General features: G+C 39.7%; 1 protein-coding gene across 1 annotated transcript; it reads right to left on the bottom strand.

Moving 5' to 3' along the window:
- Positions 1-5,619: 5,619 nt before the first annotated feature.
- On the bottom strand, positions 5,620-21,986 carry LOC138000643 (uncharacterized). Its single transcript, XM_068847200.1, has 5 exons — positions 21,770-21,986; positions 18,120-18,203; positions 10,849-10,956; positions 7,058-7,283; positions 5,620-6,698 (listed from the first exon to the last, which is right to left on the bottom strand). The coding sequence occupies exons 1-5, from the start codon at positions 21,978-21,980 to the stop codon at positions 6,692-6,694; spliced, it is 636 nt and encodes a 211-aa protein (XP_068703301.1). The 5' UTR covers positions 21,981-21,986; the 3' UTR covers positions 5,620-6,691.
- Positions 21,987-23,293: the final 1,307 nt, after the last annotated feature.

Here is a 23,293-nt window from a genome sequence, read left to right as displayed (position 1 = left end):
ACTATCTGCTCGACAAGCGATCAATTATGTACCGGTAGACTCAGCGATGAATAACGTAATTTACTTTTGTAATTTGTCAATGGGTTTTTATGACCATACTTAGTTACTATCTTAACGGTATTCTGGCAAGCGACGAAAATATTTCATTAACATTCCCGTAATTTTAAATTACTTACTTAATCTTTGTCTTTTAGGGATTTGAATAATTGTTTCAAGATGCGAATTTAAATGTTAAATGTTGGTCGAACTCAGTCAATATTGTCCACTTCACGATTGAATGCTAACTGTAAAACGGAAACAAAGAAAAGTAAAAATTCGAAAAATAGGTATAGGTTTAACTGAAACAATGGGTTAAACTGGAATATAATCGCTTAGGACAGAAAAATTGCGTTTGCTTTGCAAGGTCATAACAACAGGTACCAGTTCCGTTAGGAGTAGATACACTTGATAACTTTTACCGTTCGTTTGAGAGAAATGTCTACTGGAGAATGAGGAGTTTTTCTACGTTCATACTCAATGATGGCCTTTGTCGGTCGGCGCATGAATTCTTCTGTTCGACCAACACAACAATATTTCATTTTATTTAACGTTCTTATTATGACCATTAAGCGAAAAATATTTCATGGTTCATCAGCATTTCCGTGGAAATCAATGAGTCTTCCTTGAATTTGCAACGTGTTTAACCAAGGGACTCAGGCTATACCATACTTTTGAATTTCTTTTTGACAGTGTTCATCCTACTTTTAACAGTGCACATGAAAAGGTTTCAATGATTCTTTGGCGGATGGTATTGAAGCAATTGGGAAGTACTTGAAAAGCCCACCATCATATAGTGCTTAAAACAGGTGTTTCAACTTTGCATTTGACTCTCTTCCTTTTAGATCAAAGATCATAATTGCGACAATGCTTTTGTTTGCTTAACACAGTATTAGATCACGGACTTTTCCCGCCGTACTTTTCTTCCTTTCTTCTTGAACGCAAAGATTTACTTCAGTTTTTTACGGTCACTGCGAGCGGCACGGAGCGAGCCAACCGGTCGAGGGGGAATAGTGAACAGGAAGTCGAAAAAACACTCCAACTTGGAGAGCCAACAACGACATGTTTATGAGCCTTTTGCAGCTGGCGACCACACGCTACAAAAAAACGCTTTACTGGAGAGTACATTGCGCACTGGGACATCTAAAACAAGGCAACTTGATTAGATTTTCTTTGTTTTAGATGTCCCAGTGGGCAATTTGCTCTCCAGTATGGCGGTTTTTCAAGTGTATTATGTGATGAGTGGCTGCCAAAGGCCCATTACAACACATTTATTTTGATTGAAAGTGTCTATGAAATTTGTTATGGCTTCATGGAAGCAAACAGTGCCAAGTCGTTCGACTTTAAATCCATGCTGGAAATTCGATATCATACTGCGGCTTAAGGTACTCTTGATGGATCAAGGATCATAACTTCAATGTTGAGAATCAACAAATTGCGAAAAAGATACTCAAAAATCGGCGGAAGTGGCCAATGATGATGCTGATTCTCCTTTTGCCGAGCACTAGCCTTACTTAAATTCCAACTGTGCCGTGTGGAACATGCCATAAAAAAAATATAAAAAAAAAAACATAGAAACCGAAGTGAAGCATATTCTGCCTTGATTAGACGCGGCCATAACCCACGCAATCAGAAACTATCCGAAATTGGAAAGATAGCTTTCTTTCTTCAAGCTGGTTAGGAACTAGATGGGGTTCGCGCCGGAGTTTGAGGGGACTGAACAAAATGTTCACTGAACTTTTGAAAAAAAAAAAGAAAAAAAGAAAAAGCTAGTTACGAACCATTGTAACCGGCTAGCTTGGGAATGATTCAATAATTTTACACTGTCGTTGGACAAACCGATTTTCCATCAAGTTAATGTATTTTCCTAGGCGATATCACACTACATGGTTAGCAGGGGGAGCAGGGGTGGAGCAGTGGTGAGAACACTCGTCCCATCAATATGGCCCTGGTTCAATTCACGGTCCCGGCGTCATATGTGGCTGGAGTTTGTCAGTGGTTCTTTTCTTGTTCTGAGAGGTGTTCTCCGAGTACTCCGGTTTTCCTCTCCGCTCCTCAAAAACCAACACTGCCAAATTCCAATTCGATCCGGAATCCATGGACACATGTTGAAAGTGCTCCTGAGTGCTCTTAAGGTGTTCGGTGGGTAAACAAATTAGATTCCCATTTCCATCAAATGGGAACTCCAAAAATTCCGAAACCTATGGCCAGATGGGATTTGAACCCACGACTCTCCGTGATCTAGTCGGATGCTCTAACCACTGAGCTGCGGGAGACTCTGTGGTGAGCAAGGGTGAAATGTGGGTATAGACTAGGACTGCAACATTCAGTCACATAGTCAAATTCGATAACCATATATGACTCTTAACTGCATCGCGCAGTCACATTAAGGCATATCAGAGAGGCAACCACCCAAGCGAATAATGTGAGAAATACATGATGATATTTGCACCTCTCCTGATGCAAATCTATTGTAGATACCTTCTCTAAACTCAGTGATATCTGCTTGTTGCAGTGAAGGATCTGTGACACAAAACGGCCGTTCTTCTACTTCGCACCATTCATCATCACTGTTGACGGTCTGCGTCACGGTTATTATTGTCATTAGAGTTTGTCGCAATCTCATCAATACGTCAATCGACAGATAGTTGTGCGTTTTGAATGTTTCAGCGCAAACGTTTGAATGTAAATCAGGAACTGCAACACTGATATTTGTGGTAGGAATATTTAAAAGTCGTCTTCCCATTCATTAATGTTACTTGGCCTACAGTCATGGCCTACAGCAGTTGAATCTGAAAGAGCACTGGGTGACCACATTTTCTTGCCAATTTTCCTCTACTTGTACGTGTTCGTTTTGGAACAATTCCGCACTAGTCTGCACAAGGTATTTTGCTCCTTCTAACACTTTCGCTGGTCGGACATTTTCATACTTATAATCCTTAAGCTTCGTTTCAGTTTACTGTGGTGTGGTTTGTGATTCATTAATGGGCCTTGGTGAAGAAGTTACTTTTGAACTCACATCAGCTGGTATATTAACAACGTTACCATGAATAGATAATTGCATAAATGAAATGCCGGGAGAAACTAAGGGTTCTTCCAAAAGAGTTTTTTTCTAGGAAACTAGTACTGTATCTTGTTTGCTTTAGAACAGGATGGTAACTTCCCTTCAGTTAGGTTAGAATGGCAAGTAGAGCAGATCCATTCAGTATTATGAAGACTTTTTGAGCCATTTATACATTCCTCCAACAAACTTTGCGAACATTCACTCCTATATTGTCTACTGTTACCCTTAAGAGACAGATGATCTGTACCATAACTGATCACAGCAAGTGCAAACATACTCAATTGATGTCTCCTGATATCACTGACTTTTCTCTTGATGCACGTAACTCTTATTTCATGGGTTCAATTTTGCTGAACGCTTAGTAACAGATATACCTCTTACTAACCGAGTTCGAGGTCCGTACTGTAAGTTACGGACCGAGTTTTTTCCCGGTGATTTATGGAAGCGCGCGGGCCATAAATCAACGGGAAAAAACGAGGATCCGTAACTTACAGAACGGACCGAGAAAACGAGGTTAGTAAGATATTTATTATATCTCTGAGGTTAACCGGCGCGCGGGCAAGGAAACTAGGCAAAGTGAAGCGGAAGGTTCAACTGCCACAAAAAATGCCGTGCCAAAATCCCAAAAACTACATCTTCTTGGCTGTTAAGTTTGAAATAGTTGCTTGCAAGATTCAAACAGTTTTCAGTACAAGTTTATGCAACAGAAATGACATGAAAAACTCGCTAGATGATGTTTTGTCGAAATGTTAAATTTAGCGGGCTGCACAGCGGGCCGTACTGTAGAATACGGCCCGCTAATTTAGCCAATTACAGCGCACGTACTATCTGAGAGATATAATAATGATCTTGAATACACAATAGTATTGACAAGTCTTTTTTATGTTTAGCGGTCCTTCGGGTAATAAGATAAAAACGACAATTAGCCGAAATCTCAGTCCTACTTTCGAAGATTTGTTACGTCTGAGTTGTGGTCTAGGTCTAGACATTCTTACTGCAATATACTTTCGAAAAGCAAGAGATAAATACTTTCTCAACTCAGACGAGCTCGATACGTTCTTCTTTAGATAATGTACCATACACTCTCTAATTACCTTGTCTTAGGAAACAAGCTCGACGTTTCCTTGTAAGGAATTCTGAAAGGTTCTCTGTCCCGAGGAGCATGTTTACATTTGCTCTATCGGAGATAGAGATAGAGTCAGACCATCTAAAGTATCTGGAGATAGAGCATCTGTCTTGAGATCGGTACGGATTCCTCATCAGTTTTCCTTGCATAATCAATGACCGAGTCTTTCGAAAGTTTGTCATGATTCTTTCTGGTCCGTCACGCAAGTACTAGCGTCTGGAAGCACTGTTTGTCATATCAGTCATGTTGTTCAAGTTGGATTGACATGGCTTTTGATGACTCATAGCTTGCTAAACTTCGTGATAGCTTCAATGTCACTCTCTTAATGGAAGTCATCTTCCGAATGGAATTTATTAATCCCCCGTGAGCTTGAGGGATCGACAGAGACTGTCATGTGTCGGTCGATTCGATTTCGACATTTAAGTGTACGTGTTGGTGAGTGAAAGGCGGTGCTCAATCAATTGCATCAATGTGTACTTGGTCAGAATCCTTTGCTTCATCTTCGAAGAACACCATTTTCTCACTTCTTCAGTCTCGTTCTTCTATTAAAATGCAGCGGAAAGTGCTCAAACACTTACGCGGCGGTTACGCAGGAGTGACAAATTTGCATACAGATTCTCCCCAAAACTCGTGGATAATATCCACGCTTAAAAACGACGTCAGTTGGCTTGTGGTGGGTAGTTTTTTTTGTACGTCGTAAACCTTTGTTTTGCTCCCTCTCGTTTTGCTTCCATTTCGTCTAGTTTGATTTAAGTCGCAAAGACAGGTTTGATGATATGTGCAGGTTTCAAATATCATGAACGTACAGAGACCCCGAGGGGGGAGGGGGGACTCCCATATAAAAAGGGGAGGGATGCTCGTCTCGCTTAGGGGTAGAAATTTCGGATTTTGGTTTCACTTAAGGTGTTCTCGGCAAAACGCAATCATATATGGTCGTGAAGGGCTCCTTTAGGATTGCGCGAAGAAATATAAAAGTGTAGATTTACACTTTTGTATTTCTTCACGTAGTTGATAGTATTGGATGATAATGTCTTTGCCATCATTAAAAGGCATTGTACTTTTTATATATCCGTGTTTTAATATGGTCTCTTTTAGGGGTAAAAAAAGACAAAACCCTGGGCTACGCCCAGATTGGTCTCCTTTAGGGGTTTAATTTAAAATTTCCGATGAGCATCCCTAGCCCCTTTTATATGAGAGTCCCCCCCCCCCCCGGGAAAGAGACAATTCGTCACATTTTATCCTAGAGAACACGCGTCTCATCAGTGCATTTCTGGACGCATCACAAAGGATATAACGAATTGTTCTAATACTCACAATCCTGTGTGAGAGAAATGCAGTTTTCAGGTAACAAAGTGCGGAGGTAATCCATTGCAAAAAGACATGACAAACCAGGCGTTCTAATAGGTTAATGATCAAAGAAAGCCTCATATGGCCAATCAAATGCTAGCCCTGGATGGCGCAATTTTTCCGTCATTACGTGGTAGGCGTGTGCTTAATTGCTACAGGCTTTCTCGATATTTTTTTCATGTCAGTCATTAATAAGTGATCACATGATTTTTCTGCTTGCCCATTTATTCCAATTTTCACTCAAAATCATGCGACTACCTATCCATAACACGCATTCTTTGGTTGTCCATGAGAGATAGTGAGACTAACCAAGAGGAAAAAATTAACCAAGATAAAACCGTTCTCATAATGGTACTTTTATTCTTAAACACTTGAGCAAGAAGTATCTTCACTCACGAGTGTGCCTTGCACTATCATGAACTCATTGGATAAACTCAAAGCCGGACAGCTGGATATAGGTGGAAGATTACAAAGACCTTCAAAGAGTAATCGAGTATCCTCGGGGACTGAGAAACTGAATGGATCAGTGACATTTATAAGGATCTGTTTAGTGGGAGGAGAAAGATATTAACGCCAGAAGGCACCTAAATGGTGGATTATCTTGAAGCTTTATGTTTTCTGTATTCAGTTTTGCATGTAAAAAGAAGGTAGGACCCAGGGATTATCTTCTTCAATAGGGACTGTAAGCAATGATGACACCCGCGATAAGGAAAACGTTAACTGAAAACTATAGGTTTAGTAAGCAAACTACTGTACGCCCGGTAAGAGTGCTTTGCATTGATATACTATTTTCTTGTTATCATTCGCAAAAGCGTGACGTGAAATGGCCAAACGTGAGCGATACACCGCGATAATTTCTCACTTTTTTCTCTCACTGTTCATACCTTTTTATACCAGAAAAATCGGCACACATTTTACCAAAGAACCAAGTTGTAATAGTCAAACAGTTCTCCCCCGAAAAAGAGAAATCCCATTTTCTGGTGACGTAATCATTCCGGTCATCCTCTTCGATGCTTAAGGTCCCTAATTTGGAATCAACCAATACAAGGGTGATACTCTACTCTCGTCGACTGACTTTAAATTGCCCTTACGATTCTCCACTCTGCATGCCCTTCATTTTACTTGCTGCGTACAAAAAAAGCAATAAATGGAAATGAGAACTATGTAATGTCATGATGCTTTGTGCTGTAAGGGATGGCAGGTTATGGACTAAGGAATTCCAAGAGAGCAGTTGTTGACTTTTCAGGTGAACGCAAGTTTATTGTGTACAAGAGTGATTGGAATCGACGAATAGAGTGCATCAATTGCAGAATAATTCAAGGAAGGAGATGCAGAAAGGGTACAGCTAGTTTCTAGTCCTTCGACTACTCAGGACATATGAGAAGTCACAAAGATACCAACAAATTAATATCGCGTTAATAAATGTATAAATAACCTTAGATTTTGATTGGTATTAAAAAGTGTACTCATTAAGTCATGCTTACTTTGGGTTAACGCATGCAAAAACCACGACAGCTCCGTTTTTCATATTGTAGTCAGGCCCCGTGGAAAAGAGACCAAACGAGGGTTCTTGGTCCATTCCTGTAATAAATCCCTTTTTCATAGCCATAGGAATGGCTGCCTTTTTCATGGCATCGGGAATGAGGTCTTTTCTGTAGTGAGCCTTGTAGCCGTTGGTGCAGTGGAGAGTTTGAGACATTTCTTGATTGCCTACGTTATGACATTGGAAAAAAAACGAAACTATTAGCTATAGACTTCATTACAAACAATTTCAGTTATGGACAAGATTAAGAAAACTTCATTCATAGGCTTTGTTCAGGCAATTTACACTGTTCTTTTCGCAGCATTAATTTACTTCGGACAATATCTTTAATTTTTAAATATTCGTCAGTTCCAACATTTTGGTTCCTGGATGTGACAATACAACCACAACCGCAGTTTTCATCGTATCACTCATGACAAGATTGCATGGAAACTTCTCTGTTTCATTACAGCTTCTCTACGACGCTGGCGTTATTGGCTTAATAATGAAGAGATTAAACATGACGTTTACGCCAAACGGCAAACGTCGGAGTGAAATTAGGGTTTTGCCCAAAACGGAAGAACCCTGCTTGATATTAGCTCATTTCTGTCCTTTTAGTTCCAGATATCAAGCAACTTCTCAAAGGAATGAGACAAGTTAAAAGGAGAGAATTTTCACGCTTTTATGATAAGTAGGAGCCTGCCGTTTCCCGTTTTCCGTTGGCTGTAAACGTCATGCTTAACCTCGATAATCATTTAAGCGTCAGTTGTGTTTAGCGCTGGGGCACTTATTGGGGACACTCTACAGATAACCAATCAAATCAAACCAAATTGCTGGTTGATTTTTGAGGAGGTGAGTGGAAGGTGGACCGTTGTACCCAGAGAGAAACCTCTCGTAGTGGAGCAGAGTATTTCGTAGAGAGCCAACAAACAACCCACATGCATGTGACGCCAGGACGGGGAATCCAACCAGGTCCACATTGGTGGGAGGCGAGTGCGAGTGCTCTCTTCAAGGCTTATTAGGAATCTCCGCATTGTCAGCCAATAATAATATTAATACACATTATTATATGGTTCTGTCTCACAAGGACTGGGAACTACTAAGTTCACGAATTTGATTGGCTGAAATCGATATTGACTGCGGTCTAGATTTTCGCATCTAGACCGGCATCTAGACCGGTAATGTTTTGCGGTGAAAAGATGCAAACTAAAATGCAAAAATATTGAGTATTTTCTTCTACCAATATTTATTTATGGAAGTGCCAAACAGCATGATGACAAAAGAGAGGATGACGAGCAAACTTTGACAGAATTAAGTTCAGCTCATCGCCACTCATCGCCGTTCGCAAGCAAAATATCAGTTAGTACAAACCAGTTACACTAAACGAATTAAATTGTTCTTGTTTGCCATATAATAAACATCTTGTTAACCGAGCTTAGTCACTCTGTATGGGAGAATCTTGACCTCGATCGTGTGTACAGACCTCACGGCGTTAGGTCTGTACTCACGACCTCCGTCAAGATTCTCCCATACCGACCTCCTTCTCGGTTAATAAGAGCTAAGTAATAATGAACACTTATAATAAAAACTTATATAGGGCGATTTTCCATTGCGTACATGATGAAATGCACTTTACAAGTGAAATATAATGATTGAAAATAAATGAAATTTATAACAAATTTAGATAAAATCAGAAGGTAAAAAATAATTGTTTTGACGATTTGCCTCTTGCTCTTGTTCTCAGGTATATTAAGGAGTGGGTCAGTTGTTAATTAGTGTAAAACTCCCAGGGGTGGTCTATCTGGAGAACTATGCGTGCAAAAGGCTTCTAGCTCAGTCATGGTAAACGACTTCCCAAAGTAAGTTAAGCTATTAGTGTTGTTGCCATGGCACTCAATGACGTGACCAATGATCAGCCCACTTCCGGTTTAGGTTTTATGTCTTCTGCAGACAGCGAAGGACGGTAGTTTATCAACAGTTTATTGCATGTGATAGTGTTATGACGTACCCAAGTACCATACCCAGTGTAATTGGAACTGTCACTAATGTAACTTTATACATACTAATTAAACAGACTTTCAGCACGGTTTGACAACCGTTCCAATTACCTTGGGTACAATTCTCGGGTAGGTAGTAAATCTACAGAACAAAACGTTGATAAAGCAACGTTTTTCCATGTCTGCAAAAGCTTTCAAAAATAAACCAGAAGTGGTCTGTTATTTGGTCACGCGATATATTTCAAGTAAAACAGTGGGGATGTAACCTGTCACCAAGTTTTGTCCAAACTGTGTGAACCATTTTCAAGATTGGCCACCCCATCACTATTTGACTACGGATTAAATGACCCAGCCCTTAATATACCCGAGTAGATTAGGGTCTAGCTCTGAATAAACAGGAAATCAGAGACTCCTTGTTTACGGTATAACATGCCCCTGTCCGATTTACCAAGCAGTGCGTTTGTGGGGAAAAATGTACTGTGGGCAAAACTCTGTCATACAAAAAAAGGAGGGGTTGTAGCGAGCAGCAAGGTTTGCAAGAATGTTGAAGTTGAACCACACCTTCAACCTCCTTGATAACGAGCGATTCCGTCTTAGAAGTGCCGTCACAAGCTCAGAAGCAAGATGGGCCATAAAGCCACGGCATTTCTGGTCAAGTGACCCAGTGACGTAGAGCCAGCCACCGTCTACAATCTTTAAAGAGCAATAGGATGAGAAGAAGCGAAAGTAACAGCAGTCAGTGTTGGATGTTGAGATGGGGTCGTTTACTCCTCTATTATTTGGAACAAAATGGCTGCATGGGTATCGAGTGTCACCGTTTCCAAAACATTTAGCGGAGACACTGTCATAAGAGAACAACGAACCTTATCACTTTATTATTTGGCTCAGACCCCTTCTGTCCTTTGAAGTTTTAAGAACAGTGCATACAAGTGTCAGGGATTCAAGGACGCCTTTTCCCAAGACAGGTGATTTTATAGATGACTGCCCCCTAAAGGTTAATGCCGCTGGTAGCCATTAGGTTTATTTCTACTCGGGCATTTATTCCCTCTAGAAACATTTAAATATGAAGCTAGCTATATACTAAATTGTGTTAAGATTATATTTGTTAGTAAAAAATATATATCTATATATCACGTTTTGTCTCTTTTGAAAATCCACTTTTAAGTATACAATATATAGTTCAAATGTCACCAAATTTGTAAGCTCTTGTATAGGTCTTGTAGAAATAAAATTTATTATTATTTAATGATATATGAAACAATGATATATGAAGTCTACTGGTGTATTTCGTTCTTTATCACAGACAGATATAGAGATTCTTATCTGTTGGAACAAATTAACGTTGAGTCTTTGAGTATATAGAGCGATTTTCAATTGAGTGTCAAACGTAATTAGCGAATTGCTTTGGTTTCGCATTTAATTCACTCAGTGATTGGTTCAAAGTTCTCGCGCCATTTTTTCAACCAATAGAAAGTGAAACCAAAATAAATCGTGGCTTGCGCGTGCACATTTTCCCGCGCTTTGTGTCGGCTGCGTGCAATTACTTCGAGTTTTGATCGGTTTACTGGATTGTTTCCGTCCTTTTTGATTGGCCAAAGTAATTACTTTGGTTTTGGTTTTACGACAGTCGATTGAAACTCGCTCAATATGCAGGCCCTGATCAAAAAACGACCTCGTCGTTCTTTTATTTCCTTTACGTTGTTGTAATGAATTGCTTATTAACTATACTTTTCTTGCTTTCGCGTTTAAACATTACCTGAGCCACATGTGTAATAAAAAACAATGTCAAGACCAGTGGTATCCGCTTTCCTCCAATGGAATTCCTGGCTCTGAGGACATCGAATGGAGGTAGAAAACGGTTCAACTGTTTAAAGTAAACCAAAGTAGCATAAGAAGAAGGAGATGACAAAACTCAACTAATTTAATGGGATTTTGTCGACTTATCTACTACTATGCAGACAAAATACTAGTTTTAAAAAACTGGCAACATAAAAAGGTCAAAGGTCCTATGATTCAACGAAAACGAAACGCAGTGGCGGATCCAGGGGAGGGGCCTGCCCCCCCCCCCCCCCTCCTTTTATTTTTGGACCAAAGCCACCAAAAGTGTGAAAGAGCAAAAACAAAATTGTTGGGGAGCGGGCCCCCACATTACCTCCAGGTCTGGATCCGCCACTGAAACTGTCATAAAAATATAACTTGTCGTGAAAAATGAATTATTGTCGACAATGTCCATGTTATTCGTTAGTCTTTCCGGCAGGAAGTATGGGAGAGCGGGGCTGTCGAAGTGGTGAGAGCACTCACCTCCCACCGATCTGTCCTCTGCTCCGAGAGATTTTCTCCAAGTACCCCGGTATTCCCTTCTCCTCAAAAACCAACGTTCGATTTTATTTGATTGAAATATACGGTGTCCCTAATTAGTTCCCGGTGCTAATAATATTATTATTTCGCTTCTCCTACACTTTCAGTAGTTCAAATTTTACGAAGAATATGCGGAATTTAAAATTCAAAGCGATATTCTTGACTTAAGATGGACAGTGTCTCGGCTAATGTGAGGAAAGTCAGTTGAGTGAATAGACTGCTTTCACGATCTTGCAGTTCTGTAAGATTACCCATTTCTGGCATTGTCTAATAGATTGTTTTCGTCCTTTATACCTATTTTATCCAAGTTAATTACAAGCTGTTTATTATTACCCGCTAGGAAATCAAATACAATGTTCACTTGAGTAACACGAAATCTAGGGTAAAGTCTCTTCAGGCCAGCTCTTAGGTCTGTGTATTTGTACTGATTGTATAAGTATCGTTCATCAATACATCCTACGTTGCACAGAGTTCCTTCAATCAGAATCCATTGTTTCTTCTCTTCTTCTTGTCCATGACCATGATATCAGGTTTATTTGCGCCGTCTTGCGGTGCTATATCCAGTTGTATGGGGTTATCCCAGAGAATTTTGGCTTTCTCGTTATCCACAGAGTTATTTGGTAGGGACTGCTTGTACCACGGCGTCGAATCTTGGTCTGTGACGAAACCATACAATGATCGCATCTGATGATAAACCGGGCGTAACATGCGATCGTGTCTTGCCTTGTACAGAGACTGAGCAATAGCAGAAAAGCTACATAACAAGTGTGGTACTGTGTCTTCTTTCTGGTGACATAGCCGACATATCAGACCTCGTTCTCTTTCTTTCAACTTCTTTCTACGATATACCTTTGTTGTTAGCACTGTTGTAGAATACTACTATATATACTAAAGGCAACATCTGGGATGCCCCTCCATATCTTACTGATGTTATAACTTTCCTTCTCCTAGTCTTCGTCGTGCCATTGGTTAACAATGTACTGCCCTACCCAGGGTTGATGCTTTACATCTTGCTCAAACTTCTACCCTATTTCTTTCTTGAGTACAGATTTGACCTTTCTTGGTTGACATTTTGTAACTTGAATTTGTTTCTTTGTGCTTCTGGACTGAGTCGCCACCAGTTGGACGTGTGGGTCCGTGCTGGTTGTCAGGTAGTGTGCCGTTTTAATCTTTGTTGATTTGTACAAAATCTCTACCTGCTGCAGTCCTTTTCCTCCTTTGTGAGAAGGTAGGTACATCATAGCATTAGACTCGTGATTGTGTTTACAATAGTTTCCGTATTTTAATAATAATAATAATAATAATAATAATATATATTTAGCTTTACAAAATTCTCAAAGCTTTACAATCTTACAATCTTACATTCAAATCTTACATTCAAATCTTACATTCAAATTACATGCAGTATGAGAAACTCTAAAATTACAATAGATTTCTAAAGAAAAACAAGAAAATCTATATCCTGTATAATAATGCAAATGAGGTTTACACACTAGACATAATAATAATAGTAATCTCTATAAACTATATATAATATGATCTCTATACTCTATAGACCACTTTCAAAAATGGCGGCCAATTATAAATTCTTTTGACAATATTAAAATTAGCCTTACTAACCTCATTTTGAAGTTGGTAATTCAAAAGAATTTTTACACTGACACGAGGTTAGTGAGGCTAATTTAAATGCATACAAAAGAATTTAAATTGGCAGTCATTTATGAAAAGGGTCTATAGCACTGGCGGAACAGGTGTGTTTTAACTTTACTCACTTCCGCAATTAGTACTTGCTGGGATCTACCAATCAGGTATGATCTAAACCAGTTTAACACCTTCCCATCAAATCCATAACGGTGTTCCAAACGACTAAGTAAAACAGAATGTTCAATGTTGTCAAACGCCGCCGATAAATCTAGAAGAACAAGTTCAACATCCCGGTGGTTTTCAATAGCAACAAGAATGTCGTTAAACACTCGTAATAACGTAGTTTCTGTGCTGTGGAAACATCGATACGCAGACTGAAACTTGGCTAAAAGCCCATTGGGTATAAGATAGTTCAGCGTTTGCGTAGCGGCCACACGTTCGAGCATCTTCGATAGAAATGCAACGTTTGTGATAGGGCGATAACTCGGATATGGCTCACGGTCAAGGAACAGCTTCTTGATCGAAGGGTGAATTACACCTTTTTTAAGGGATGATGGAAATACACCAGATAGCAGAGAAGCATTGACAATAGAGGTGATGGCTGGAGCCAGGGCTTCAATAGAATGCTTGAGCACACTAGTTGGAGCAGGGTCTAATATACACGACTTAGTATTGGACTTCACTAAGCGCAGAGAAATCACAGAATGTTGTCTGACATAATGGTTGACTAGGCGCTACTGACAAATCCATCGTCGCCAAGACTGACGAGTGCAAACTATCTTTCAGATTCACTATTTTTTCGGAAAAAAAGGTGGCAAACTTCTCAGACAATCCCTGAGGCAAGTCACATGTTGGTAAGAGCGGGGCTGACTTGACCTTGAAAAGGCCATCAATCATTCTAAAGAGCTGCCTCTGATCAGACCCTGAAATTTGATTCTTGCAGTATTCTTGCTTTGCAGAATTTAACGCATTCTTCAAATATCTGGCGATGGACCTCTAAGCCAGACTTGACACTTGGCGCTTAGCTCTCTTCAGAGACCTCAAGTTGTCATCATACCATGGCGAGTAAGGACGTAGTGTCACAGTACGAGTGCGAACAGAAGCATGTAATTCAATGAGATTGCTTAGAACCTTGTCATATTGAACAGTCAATACATTAGGATCTGTGCATGCGTTTAAATCAGAATTATATAATGCAGAATCCTTTAAATTCTTGTTCCATAAATCCAAATCTATCTTGCGCAATTTTCTACATTGAAACGTTCTTGTTGTCGCACAGGGCTTAGGTATATCAGCGGTGCACACTATGGCACTATGATCCGAGATCTTGTTAGGAAAACAAACAATTTCTGGAAGGCCAAGTAATAGAGAATCATCATGCCTCACTAGAACTAAGTCAAGGGTGTGTCCACGTTTATGGGTTGGGCCCACAACCCTTTGCTCAAACCCAGCTGCTTCCAACATGTCCGAAAACTTCAAAGCATCAGCATCCTCGCGATTGTCAACATGAAAATTAAAGTCTCCAGTAATTATCAGGTTGCAAGGCGAAGCCGCAAGATTCTCGAGTAGAATAGAAAAGTCATCGCAGAACATGCCGACAGAGAGTTTGTTTTTCTTTGAGGGCGGAGGTCGATATACGGTAACAAAGCGCATTGACGACGTAGGAGTAGAAATAGATATATCCATGTACTCAAAAGCATTAAACAGAGTGATCTCATTTTGTTTAATATTTAGCCCTTTCCTCAAAAAGAAACCTACACCACCACCACGCCGCATTTCTCTAGGTAGATGAATGAAGTTGAAGTCCTGATGGGAGTTTATAATATCAGCCAGAGTTGGGTCAGAGATATTGTCAGTAGTGAGCCAGGTTTCAACCACAGCTAATATGTCGATCCTCTTAGATATAACCAGGTCACACACAGATGATGCCTTTTTGTTCAGAGAACGGATATTCCAAGTTGCGAACTTTAAGAATGGTGCCCGATCAGATGTTTTCTTGGCAATGTTTACATGGACAAGGTTGGATGAATTCCTAGCATTGTGAGTGATGATTTTTGGTGAGTGATCATGGTGTGATGTAATCCGAACAGAAAGGTGTTGCTCATTGTTCCTAGAATCCTTAGCCGTGACAATGATATGCAAATCTGGAGAAGTTGAGCAAGCCGAAATGCAATCTATTAGTTTAGAAGAGTTTCGATCCCTAATAAATCCTCTGAGACCCCTTGTTCTCCTGTTCGAAGAAATCCGCGTGTTAATGGTGCATTGTACTGATTGATGCCACTGGATGCTAAAATGCAAGGGTGGGTTGACAGATAAGCCATTTCGTTGTAAGTCACCGCAAGATCTTGTGTTGACTCTGATATGCAAATCTGGAGAAGTTGAGCAAGCCGAAATGCAATCTATTAGGTTATTAAAATTTCGCTCCCTAATAAAACTTCTGAAAAGTCTTGTTCTCCTGTTCGAAGAAATCCGCGTCTTAATGGTGCTTTGTACTGATTGATGCCACTGGATGATAGATTGCAAAGGTGGGTTGACAGATAAGCCGTTTCGTTGTAAGTTAGCACAAGATCTTGTGTTGACTCTAAAGCTAACTCCACGGCCACAGCCTACTGAATTTCCAGATGCTATAAACTCTGATCTTGATAAACCTTGGGCAACCACAGGACCAGGATTAGAAGAGACATCACAGCAGATTGCGAAATACGCAGATAGAGAAACATGAGAGTCGATTGGCAGAACTACAACCGACGCCCCATAACTGGTTTGTTTCAACACAGGAATTCTAACAGCGGCTGCACGGCGAGAAAATTCATTAATTTTAAGTCTATACAGAACCACAATTAGGCAAACTAGACCAAAAACGCGGAGAGTATAGCAAGCACGAGCTGCCGCCATTTCATTCATTCCATTTCATTCATCATTCCACTAGTAATAGTAATATAACAGTTTTATTTTACGTGTTTTTCTTTCAAGTTCTTGTAGGTGTTGAATGTTCCAGTCTGTTGTCCACAAGTGATAGAGAAGTACTGGAATTGCAAGCAGATTCTTAGTCATGACCTTTCGTGGAACTGATAGGGGCGATGTCCATATCACAGATAGTCATCTAAGGTATTCACGAACAGAGTTAACTGAATAGAGTGTAATGTGAAGTGCTAGATTTCAATCCCATATGAACCATGTGAGCGTTAGCCCTACAGATGGAAATGGGCCCACACAAGGACAGAGAAAAACTCTGACCAGGGTGGGAATTGAACCCACGACCTTCGTGGGTTCCTTCCTACCTTACTAGGTATTCACGGCCAGCCAGTTTCTGCAGTTCTTGTTCGAGATGGATGGCATTCTCAAATTTCCCCAGAAATTTATAGTAGTCGTCTTCTCCAAGTTCTGGTACTTCTTGTCCACTGTTTGAAGGAGCTCGTCACCTTGTTCATGTTTTCCTCTCTTGATGTGGATAGCTGCGCATTTATCAATTTCGCATTGTAGACCAATGCTCATAAACAATATTATTATTATTATTATTATTATTATTATTATTATTAGTAGTAGTAGTAGTAGTAGTAGTAGTAGTAGTAGTAGTAGTAGTAGTAGTATTTTTATTAACCTTACGTCACTTCTATATTGGAAGACAAACAATTGTCGGAAGGTCGTAGGTCCGACTTCCGGGTGTTTGCGACGCTGACGAATAATAAAGCAGCTGCTATTTCCAAAACGATGAACGATGGAATTACTTGGTGATAATTAACCTCGTCTGCGAGAGTAGATATTTGACTTTGCAGAAACAATGGTCAACCACAAATGCAAGAGTTGAGCGATTGTGATCTTTGTTTTGAATTCACATATTTCTTGTCAAACTTTATAACACTTGAAAGAAAAAAAAAACTAACAAAAACTAAAACTCGGTGTCTTGCCATCATTTTGACACAGATGTATCCTTTGATTCGCGAGTAAACACACAAGGTAACTTGATCACAGAGCCCGCTAAATTCGATGTCCTTTTCGATTTTGCGATTTACGTGTGCAGCCAAAAGTACAATAGAAAAATTGAACGTAGCAAAACTCTCCCAAAATGTTTTTGGCTGATGGTAGCTTTTGATATTTGCAGTTTAAAATTTATGTTGTTTTCATGTCGCAAATTTTGTTGCTGATGGCAAAATATTTTATTCTGGATCGACCGTCCTGAAACTTTCTTCTGCTCTTCCTAAAAGATGTGTATCAATATTTATTTTGTTTTGCACAACTTAAAAAATCAGAAGCAGGCTAACAAAATTTTTCTATTGTACTTTTGTACTTTCTCTGTCCTTATGTGAGCCCATTTCCATCAGTAGGGCTAACGCTCACATGGTTTATATGGGGTAGAAACTTAGCACTTCACATTACACTCTAATCAGTTAAGTCTGTTCAAATATAAGTGCTACACGGCCAACGTTTGCAAAAAACGTAATCTTTCCTGGTACTTTTAACAAAATCTGGACCTTGCTGAGTTCGCATTTTTGAGGGTTAAAATGGAATTTTCGGTGGTATATTTTTGAGGCTTCCCATCCAGATACTAACCCCTCCGGACAGGTAATAATTTCAGTGAACTTTGGTATTAGAAAGCTATCATAAGCTCACAGTGCGCGCTTAAACTTGTGGTGAAAAAGAAGTTGTAAGGGAACTTGAAAATGATAAACTAATAATGTCAGCCTCAAGGACAATGTTTCTCGATTCCCTTTTATTTTCTTCAATCTTTCTGGGTTTAGTATTTTGGGTTTGGTATTTACCTAAGACATCTGCGATGGCATTATAATAATATACGGTACCAAAACAATATTGTGCACTACTAGAACTACATATTGCGCAGAGAAAACTTGAATCTCCTGCAAGACAAAACGCAGCTCAGTTGACAATATGGAACTGATAAAGTGGTGTGTTACTGCACTACCACACCTACGCAATGGGTGCCTATTTTTCTCATTTTGCCATCATTTTTTGTGCGCTTGCAAACCCCAAACATTGCAAAGATAAAGTTAATGGGCTTTCACTCACTCAAAGCGGACGGCAGAGGGTCCATCATTCCAGCTGCCTGTGTAAGAAAAAGTCCAAATACGGCAAGCCAGGGAAAACACATTGCTAAAAACAAAATGCTTCAGATTAAAGAGGGCGTCGATGCAAACTATTTAACCAAAGGGAACAAATGCACTTATTTGTCAAGTAATTGAGTTTATTTAGGAAGTGAAGTTAGCTTACTTAAAAAGAAATATGTCGTCATGCAAGTATGGACAAAAAATATGAAAATTGTTTAGTTATCTACATTTTGGCAATAGTAAAGGTCTGATTTCATAGGAAAATGATCATCGTAGTCAAAGAAACATGTTACACAGTTTCAAACTTGAACTGAAGAATGCGCTGCCCTCTGGGATATCATTTGAGCTATCAAGCCATCTGAAAGCTGATCAATTAAGAGTTCGTTTTCATCCTGGTAAAGATGAAGTTATACGAGAGAATATATGAGACACCAAAGGAAGCCTGAAATGACCTTTCGTTGCAGGCGCTGCAAAGAATCAGGGTTGTATTTAGAAGGCTTCGTCACAAATGCATAAGTTGCTTCCTAAACTGTAATGACCATTCACCTATGATTTCATTTTATGAAATACTCAAATCCAACATATTTTTCACAAGTACTCAGATACATATATCACAAGCTCAATTAGCAAAAGAAAGGCAGTTTGCAATTCGCAAGGTCACGTGATAGGGTCTTGGCCAATAAAAACAAAAAAAGGTAATCTTCACCTGCAAGTTTACAGTGCCCTTTTCCATTAATGAGGGTTTACTTTCTAAAGAAAATGTGGTGCGACATCAATGGGGAAAGAAACACGAGAACTCGGATGTAAGAGGCAAGTTGGCCAACGTAAGAAAGATTTGTAAGAATTTGAACTGGGGAACAAGGGAACAACCCCCCTTCCTGGTTACGTGTTGTGTTTCGGTCATGATGTGTTGAGGTATTCTTTTGACGTGCTGTGTTTATAATCACGTAAAGGGAGAAACTCGACGTCATAAAAGAACCTCGTTGCATAAAATGTAAACACGGCACAACACGTCATTGTGGAAACACAACACGTAACCATCAATTCTCGTCACATAATGACAAAACCACACCACAAGACACAACTTCAACACCAAAAGAATAGAGATTAGGTAAGAAAGTTATGCCTTTCCATATTTAACGCTTAATCTTGCAGTTGTTTGCTCAGTGACTTAGGCTATGAATGGCTGCTAGGCTTCCTGTGACCTTGCATTGATACAAGCCAGGTAACTTAGCTACAACTGTAAACTTTCTGATAAAGTTGACCAAAATAGAGACGGTACTTATTCAAGAATGTAGATCCAGTTAACTTTTTAGACACTTCGTGCTTGCTGGAACGCGAAAACGTTTGCCAAATAAGTTTGAATGAGCTTTTAAAAGTTGTTTACTTGCCTGGGAGACACCAAGCTCTTCCGGTACGCGTATCATAAAAATGGTTATGGATTCATTTTTTTTCGAGGCAGAAATAAAGTCGTTTGCTGGTTAATTAATGGGCGGTTGGGTTTAGTTCAATGTCGATTGTAATCTTCAATGATCTCCACTAAGCATTGATTTGAACTATCCGTCGCACCCTTCAGTTTCCGCTACACATAACACAAATGTCGAACTCATATTCAACTTATCCAATAACTGTTAAGGTGGGCAGAAACGAGGGGTCATGTTGCCGGGACATGTTGCAGCGACATAATGCAGCGACAAAGAGATGTGTACACACTAAGGCGACATGCATTAGGGTCGTGTAGCGTGTTGCGTGTTGGGTGTTGCCCAATTATAAAAGTATCAGCTCACACGAGGGAACATGTCGCTGCAACATATCCCTGGGACATGTACCCGCGACATTTTCACGTGTGTACACATGTTGTGATTTTGTCCCTGCTACATTTCCCCGCTACACCTCCCTGCTACACGTCTTCTCAGTGTGAACTACACAAGCTCTTTGTCGCTACAACATGTCCCTGCAACATGACCCCTCGTGTCTGCCCACCTTTAATTATATCGCATTCGTTTTACCTCCTATCCTATTAGGCCATTAATTGAGATCATTTCTGATGCTCTGCACTTGAGGACAATTACTAGTGTCGCTACGCACAAGTACGTCATCAATTAAATTCTTCCTTGTGTAATTAAGAGCAAGAATATATAGGTTTAGTCCAACGAGGCCAGACAACAAGCCTTCATGAGCAATTAGGACCATGAGATGCCGCTTATCTTAACAGCTGTTTCCAATTCATGTTACATCCTATCCGATTAGGCCATTAATTGAGATTATCTCTGTCGCTGCGTACATGTACTTTATCAATTCAATTCTTCCTTGGATAATTAAGGACAAGACCGAGGGTTTAGTCCAACGAGGCCAGAAAATTTATTTAATTTTTTTGAAGACTTAAAAGCCTTCATGATGAACAATTAGGACCATTGTTTTCTCAGTGTTCTCAAGCGACTCAAGCTAACGTCAAGGAATCTAAACGAAATACATGACGTAAATGGTTTCCGCTGGAAAGCAGTAATATCATGGAGTGTTCTAGAAATTAACGACCCACACGACCCACGACCATTAGTCAAATTCGTCTTTGCCGACCAAGAATTGGAAGTCAGACACTAGGACCTCCGTGGGTTATATTCAGCAATTAGTACCATGTGGTGCCAATTATCCTGGAACTCAATTATTCTAAAACGATTCCTCTTTGAAGTAAGTTTCATTGATTTCCAGTGTTCTAAAAAAGCTGCATCTAACTTCATGGAATTGAACTTGACAAAATTGCACGATTATTGTTTCCAAATAACGGTCGTCTCGTGGGTCACCGTCACAGTATTCCAGAACTGGTCTTCAGTCTCGGTCTCTTTGTCACTACAATTAAGCTTAAAGAGCCTTGCACATTAGAAGGCCTTTAACGAATCAGAAATTCAAGTATGGTTATCCGAAACTTCAATTGCTACCAGTTTAAAACATTTCTATAAGTACCCATAACAGCCGTACAGTATCTCTATGGGGCGTTAATATTTTCTAGGCTCATACTTTTTCATCACTCAAAATCTCAAGCCTTTTCCGAGATAGCAACCGTGTTTCCTATAAGGTACCTGTAAAACACTATGGTACCCGCTTGCCGAACACAATTTGAGTCTTAGTGGAGACATTGGCTTAGTCCATAGCCGTATATGTGGTAAATATTGGAATCAAAGAAAGACCATTGAACTCCTCCGACGAATTTTGTAATAAAACTTTAAACATAAATGTGATCTGAAAACTTGAGGTTGTTTTTTTCTAGCCGATAATGTCTCAAGATCAAATTAAGTTACGTTCAATTCTTGGCAAGTCTTCTCTGATCTTATCTAAAACCATTTTAATCCTGTTTGCGCTGTTAATACAATTTGTCTACGGAACGTTAAGCCGTTAAAGAAATTAACGGATTTATTAGGCAAACGCCCCTTTCGATTAACAACAACGAGAAGGCAACCAGAGGTGGAGTTTTTGAAGCGTGAAAGAACCTCCGATTCTCGAACTCACAGTTTGTAAACTCAAGAACAAAAAAATGAATTTACAGGAGTTAGCGCTACTATATTGTAGCTTCGATTCTTAAAAAGGCACTTCTGAAGCAATTACTTCTCCACTTACCTCCAAGAAAAATATTGTTATTGAGGATTCCACAAATTATCAAAATACTTTGAAGTCGAATATTTAATGAAGAGTTAAAATCTGATCCTTTGACGATCATGATGTTGTTTACTTCGAGAGCGCATGCGCGCATGCGCTTTGTAACCTTTCTGTATGTCAGTGTCGCATTGTTTCTCTCGGTTGTCGAGGCCAAACGAAAAAATATTTTCATTTTCTTATGACTGACAAATCCTGTTTTACAAAACGGCCAGCCTGACCTCATTTTCTTCTTCATAGCGCGATTTTATTGCGGAAATAGGTCACTAACCTCGTTTTTTCGACCGCAATGTTATAAGTTAAAGCTCCTTATTTCCTGTTCTTTCCTGTTCGGGTGATAAATCCCTAAATTCAACTGGAAGAACGGATGTGGGCCATAACAGGTTTTATGTAAGCGCTCATTGGCCATGACCAATGTCATATCACATCAACAAGCGCGAATGGAATGATAATACTTTTATTAAATTTTATATAATTGTGAACGCTTAGAAACCTGAAATTTTCGGTCCCTGTTACATATTTTTCAGTTTGGACAAGCGGCGCAATCACACTGTATATGAGCTGATGACAGAGATTTATTGAGCCAATTAGACCGTTAGAAACACAGTATCCGAGGCTAACAATTGAATACTTGAAGAGTTATTATCATGACACAACAGAATATCGCGTTAACTTGAATGCATTCCACACCTTTTTCTTACATTGCCAGCAAATTTACGCACGGGAATTGGTAATAAGGGAAAAATTCTAAACGATGGCCAAGTAAAACAGTAATGTTATAGCATGAGACATAACCCTTTTAAAATCGCGTCAACTGCTACCGTTCGTATCCCACTGATTCTGGACTGCTCCCAAGAAAATGTGGAATAAATCAGCTGCTCTTAGATCGACTGATGTTCTTGCCGGCTGTCAGGACCGCGGGATCAGCGAAGTTTGCTTTCCAATGTTGCTTGTTTTCTCTAACTCTGTAAATATAACAAATTACCACAGTTTCAACATGCTTTAAATGTCACGTGATCGAATATTTGAGAGCGCTTCAAGTTAGCAAAATGTGGATTCTAGTACTCAAAGCTACAGTGTATTTGACATTCGGTCTGTTGTCCAAGTTTTGTACCTTGGTCCACGCTGGGCGTTAGAACCGCATTCCAGTGAAATCAGTTTGTGTTTTACACGCAGTCCGTAGGCTTTAGTCATGTGTTACTTTACTGAATGATGTCGCTACCTTGCTTAGCCCGGTTTTCATACAAAGAAAGATGGCCAGTTTTCGAAGGAGACCAAGGAATGTAAGATTTGTCGGTACTTGCGTAGCTTCAGACCTTAAGCGGCCCTCCACTAAGTTTATTTCCAACCCATGGAAGACAAGTCAAGGGTGAAGATAAACAAAGTTTGGACAACTATTTAGAAAGATAAGATGGAAATATACTATTTATGCGGTCAAAGTGGACATATTTATACAGCTTCATAGTATTAAACTTTCTTTGAAACGAA

Source organism: Montipora foliosa, chromosome 4, assembly GCF_036669935.1.
Source record: "Montipora foliosa isolate CH-2021 chromosome 4, ASM3666993v2, whole genome shotgun sequence".
NCBI lineage: Eukaryota > Metazoa > Cnidaria > Anthozoa > Scleractinia > Acroporidae > Montipora > Montipora foliosa.
The sequence above is the reverse complement of the archived record's forward strand: the minus strand, read 5'-3'. Positions and strand labels throughout refer to the sequence as shown.

What these genes read in the sequence shown, in the direction of transcription:
- LOC138000643 (XM_068847200.1), bottom strand. Translation starts at nt 21,980, where the DNA reads ATGAAAATATTTTTTCGTTTGGCCTCGACAACCGAGAGAAACAATGCG. An exon ending in CCCTCTGCCGTCCGCTTTGA is followed by an intron (nt 10,957 to 18,119) that starts GTGAGTGAAAGC and finishes TACTTTAAACAG; the next exon opens with TTGAACCGTTTTCTACCTCC. An exon ending in TTATTACACATGTGGCTCAG is followed by an intron (nt 7,284 to 10,848) that starts GTAATGTTTAAA and finishes GTCATAACGTAG; the next exon opens with GCAATCAAGAAATGTCTCAA.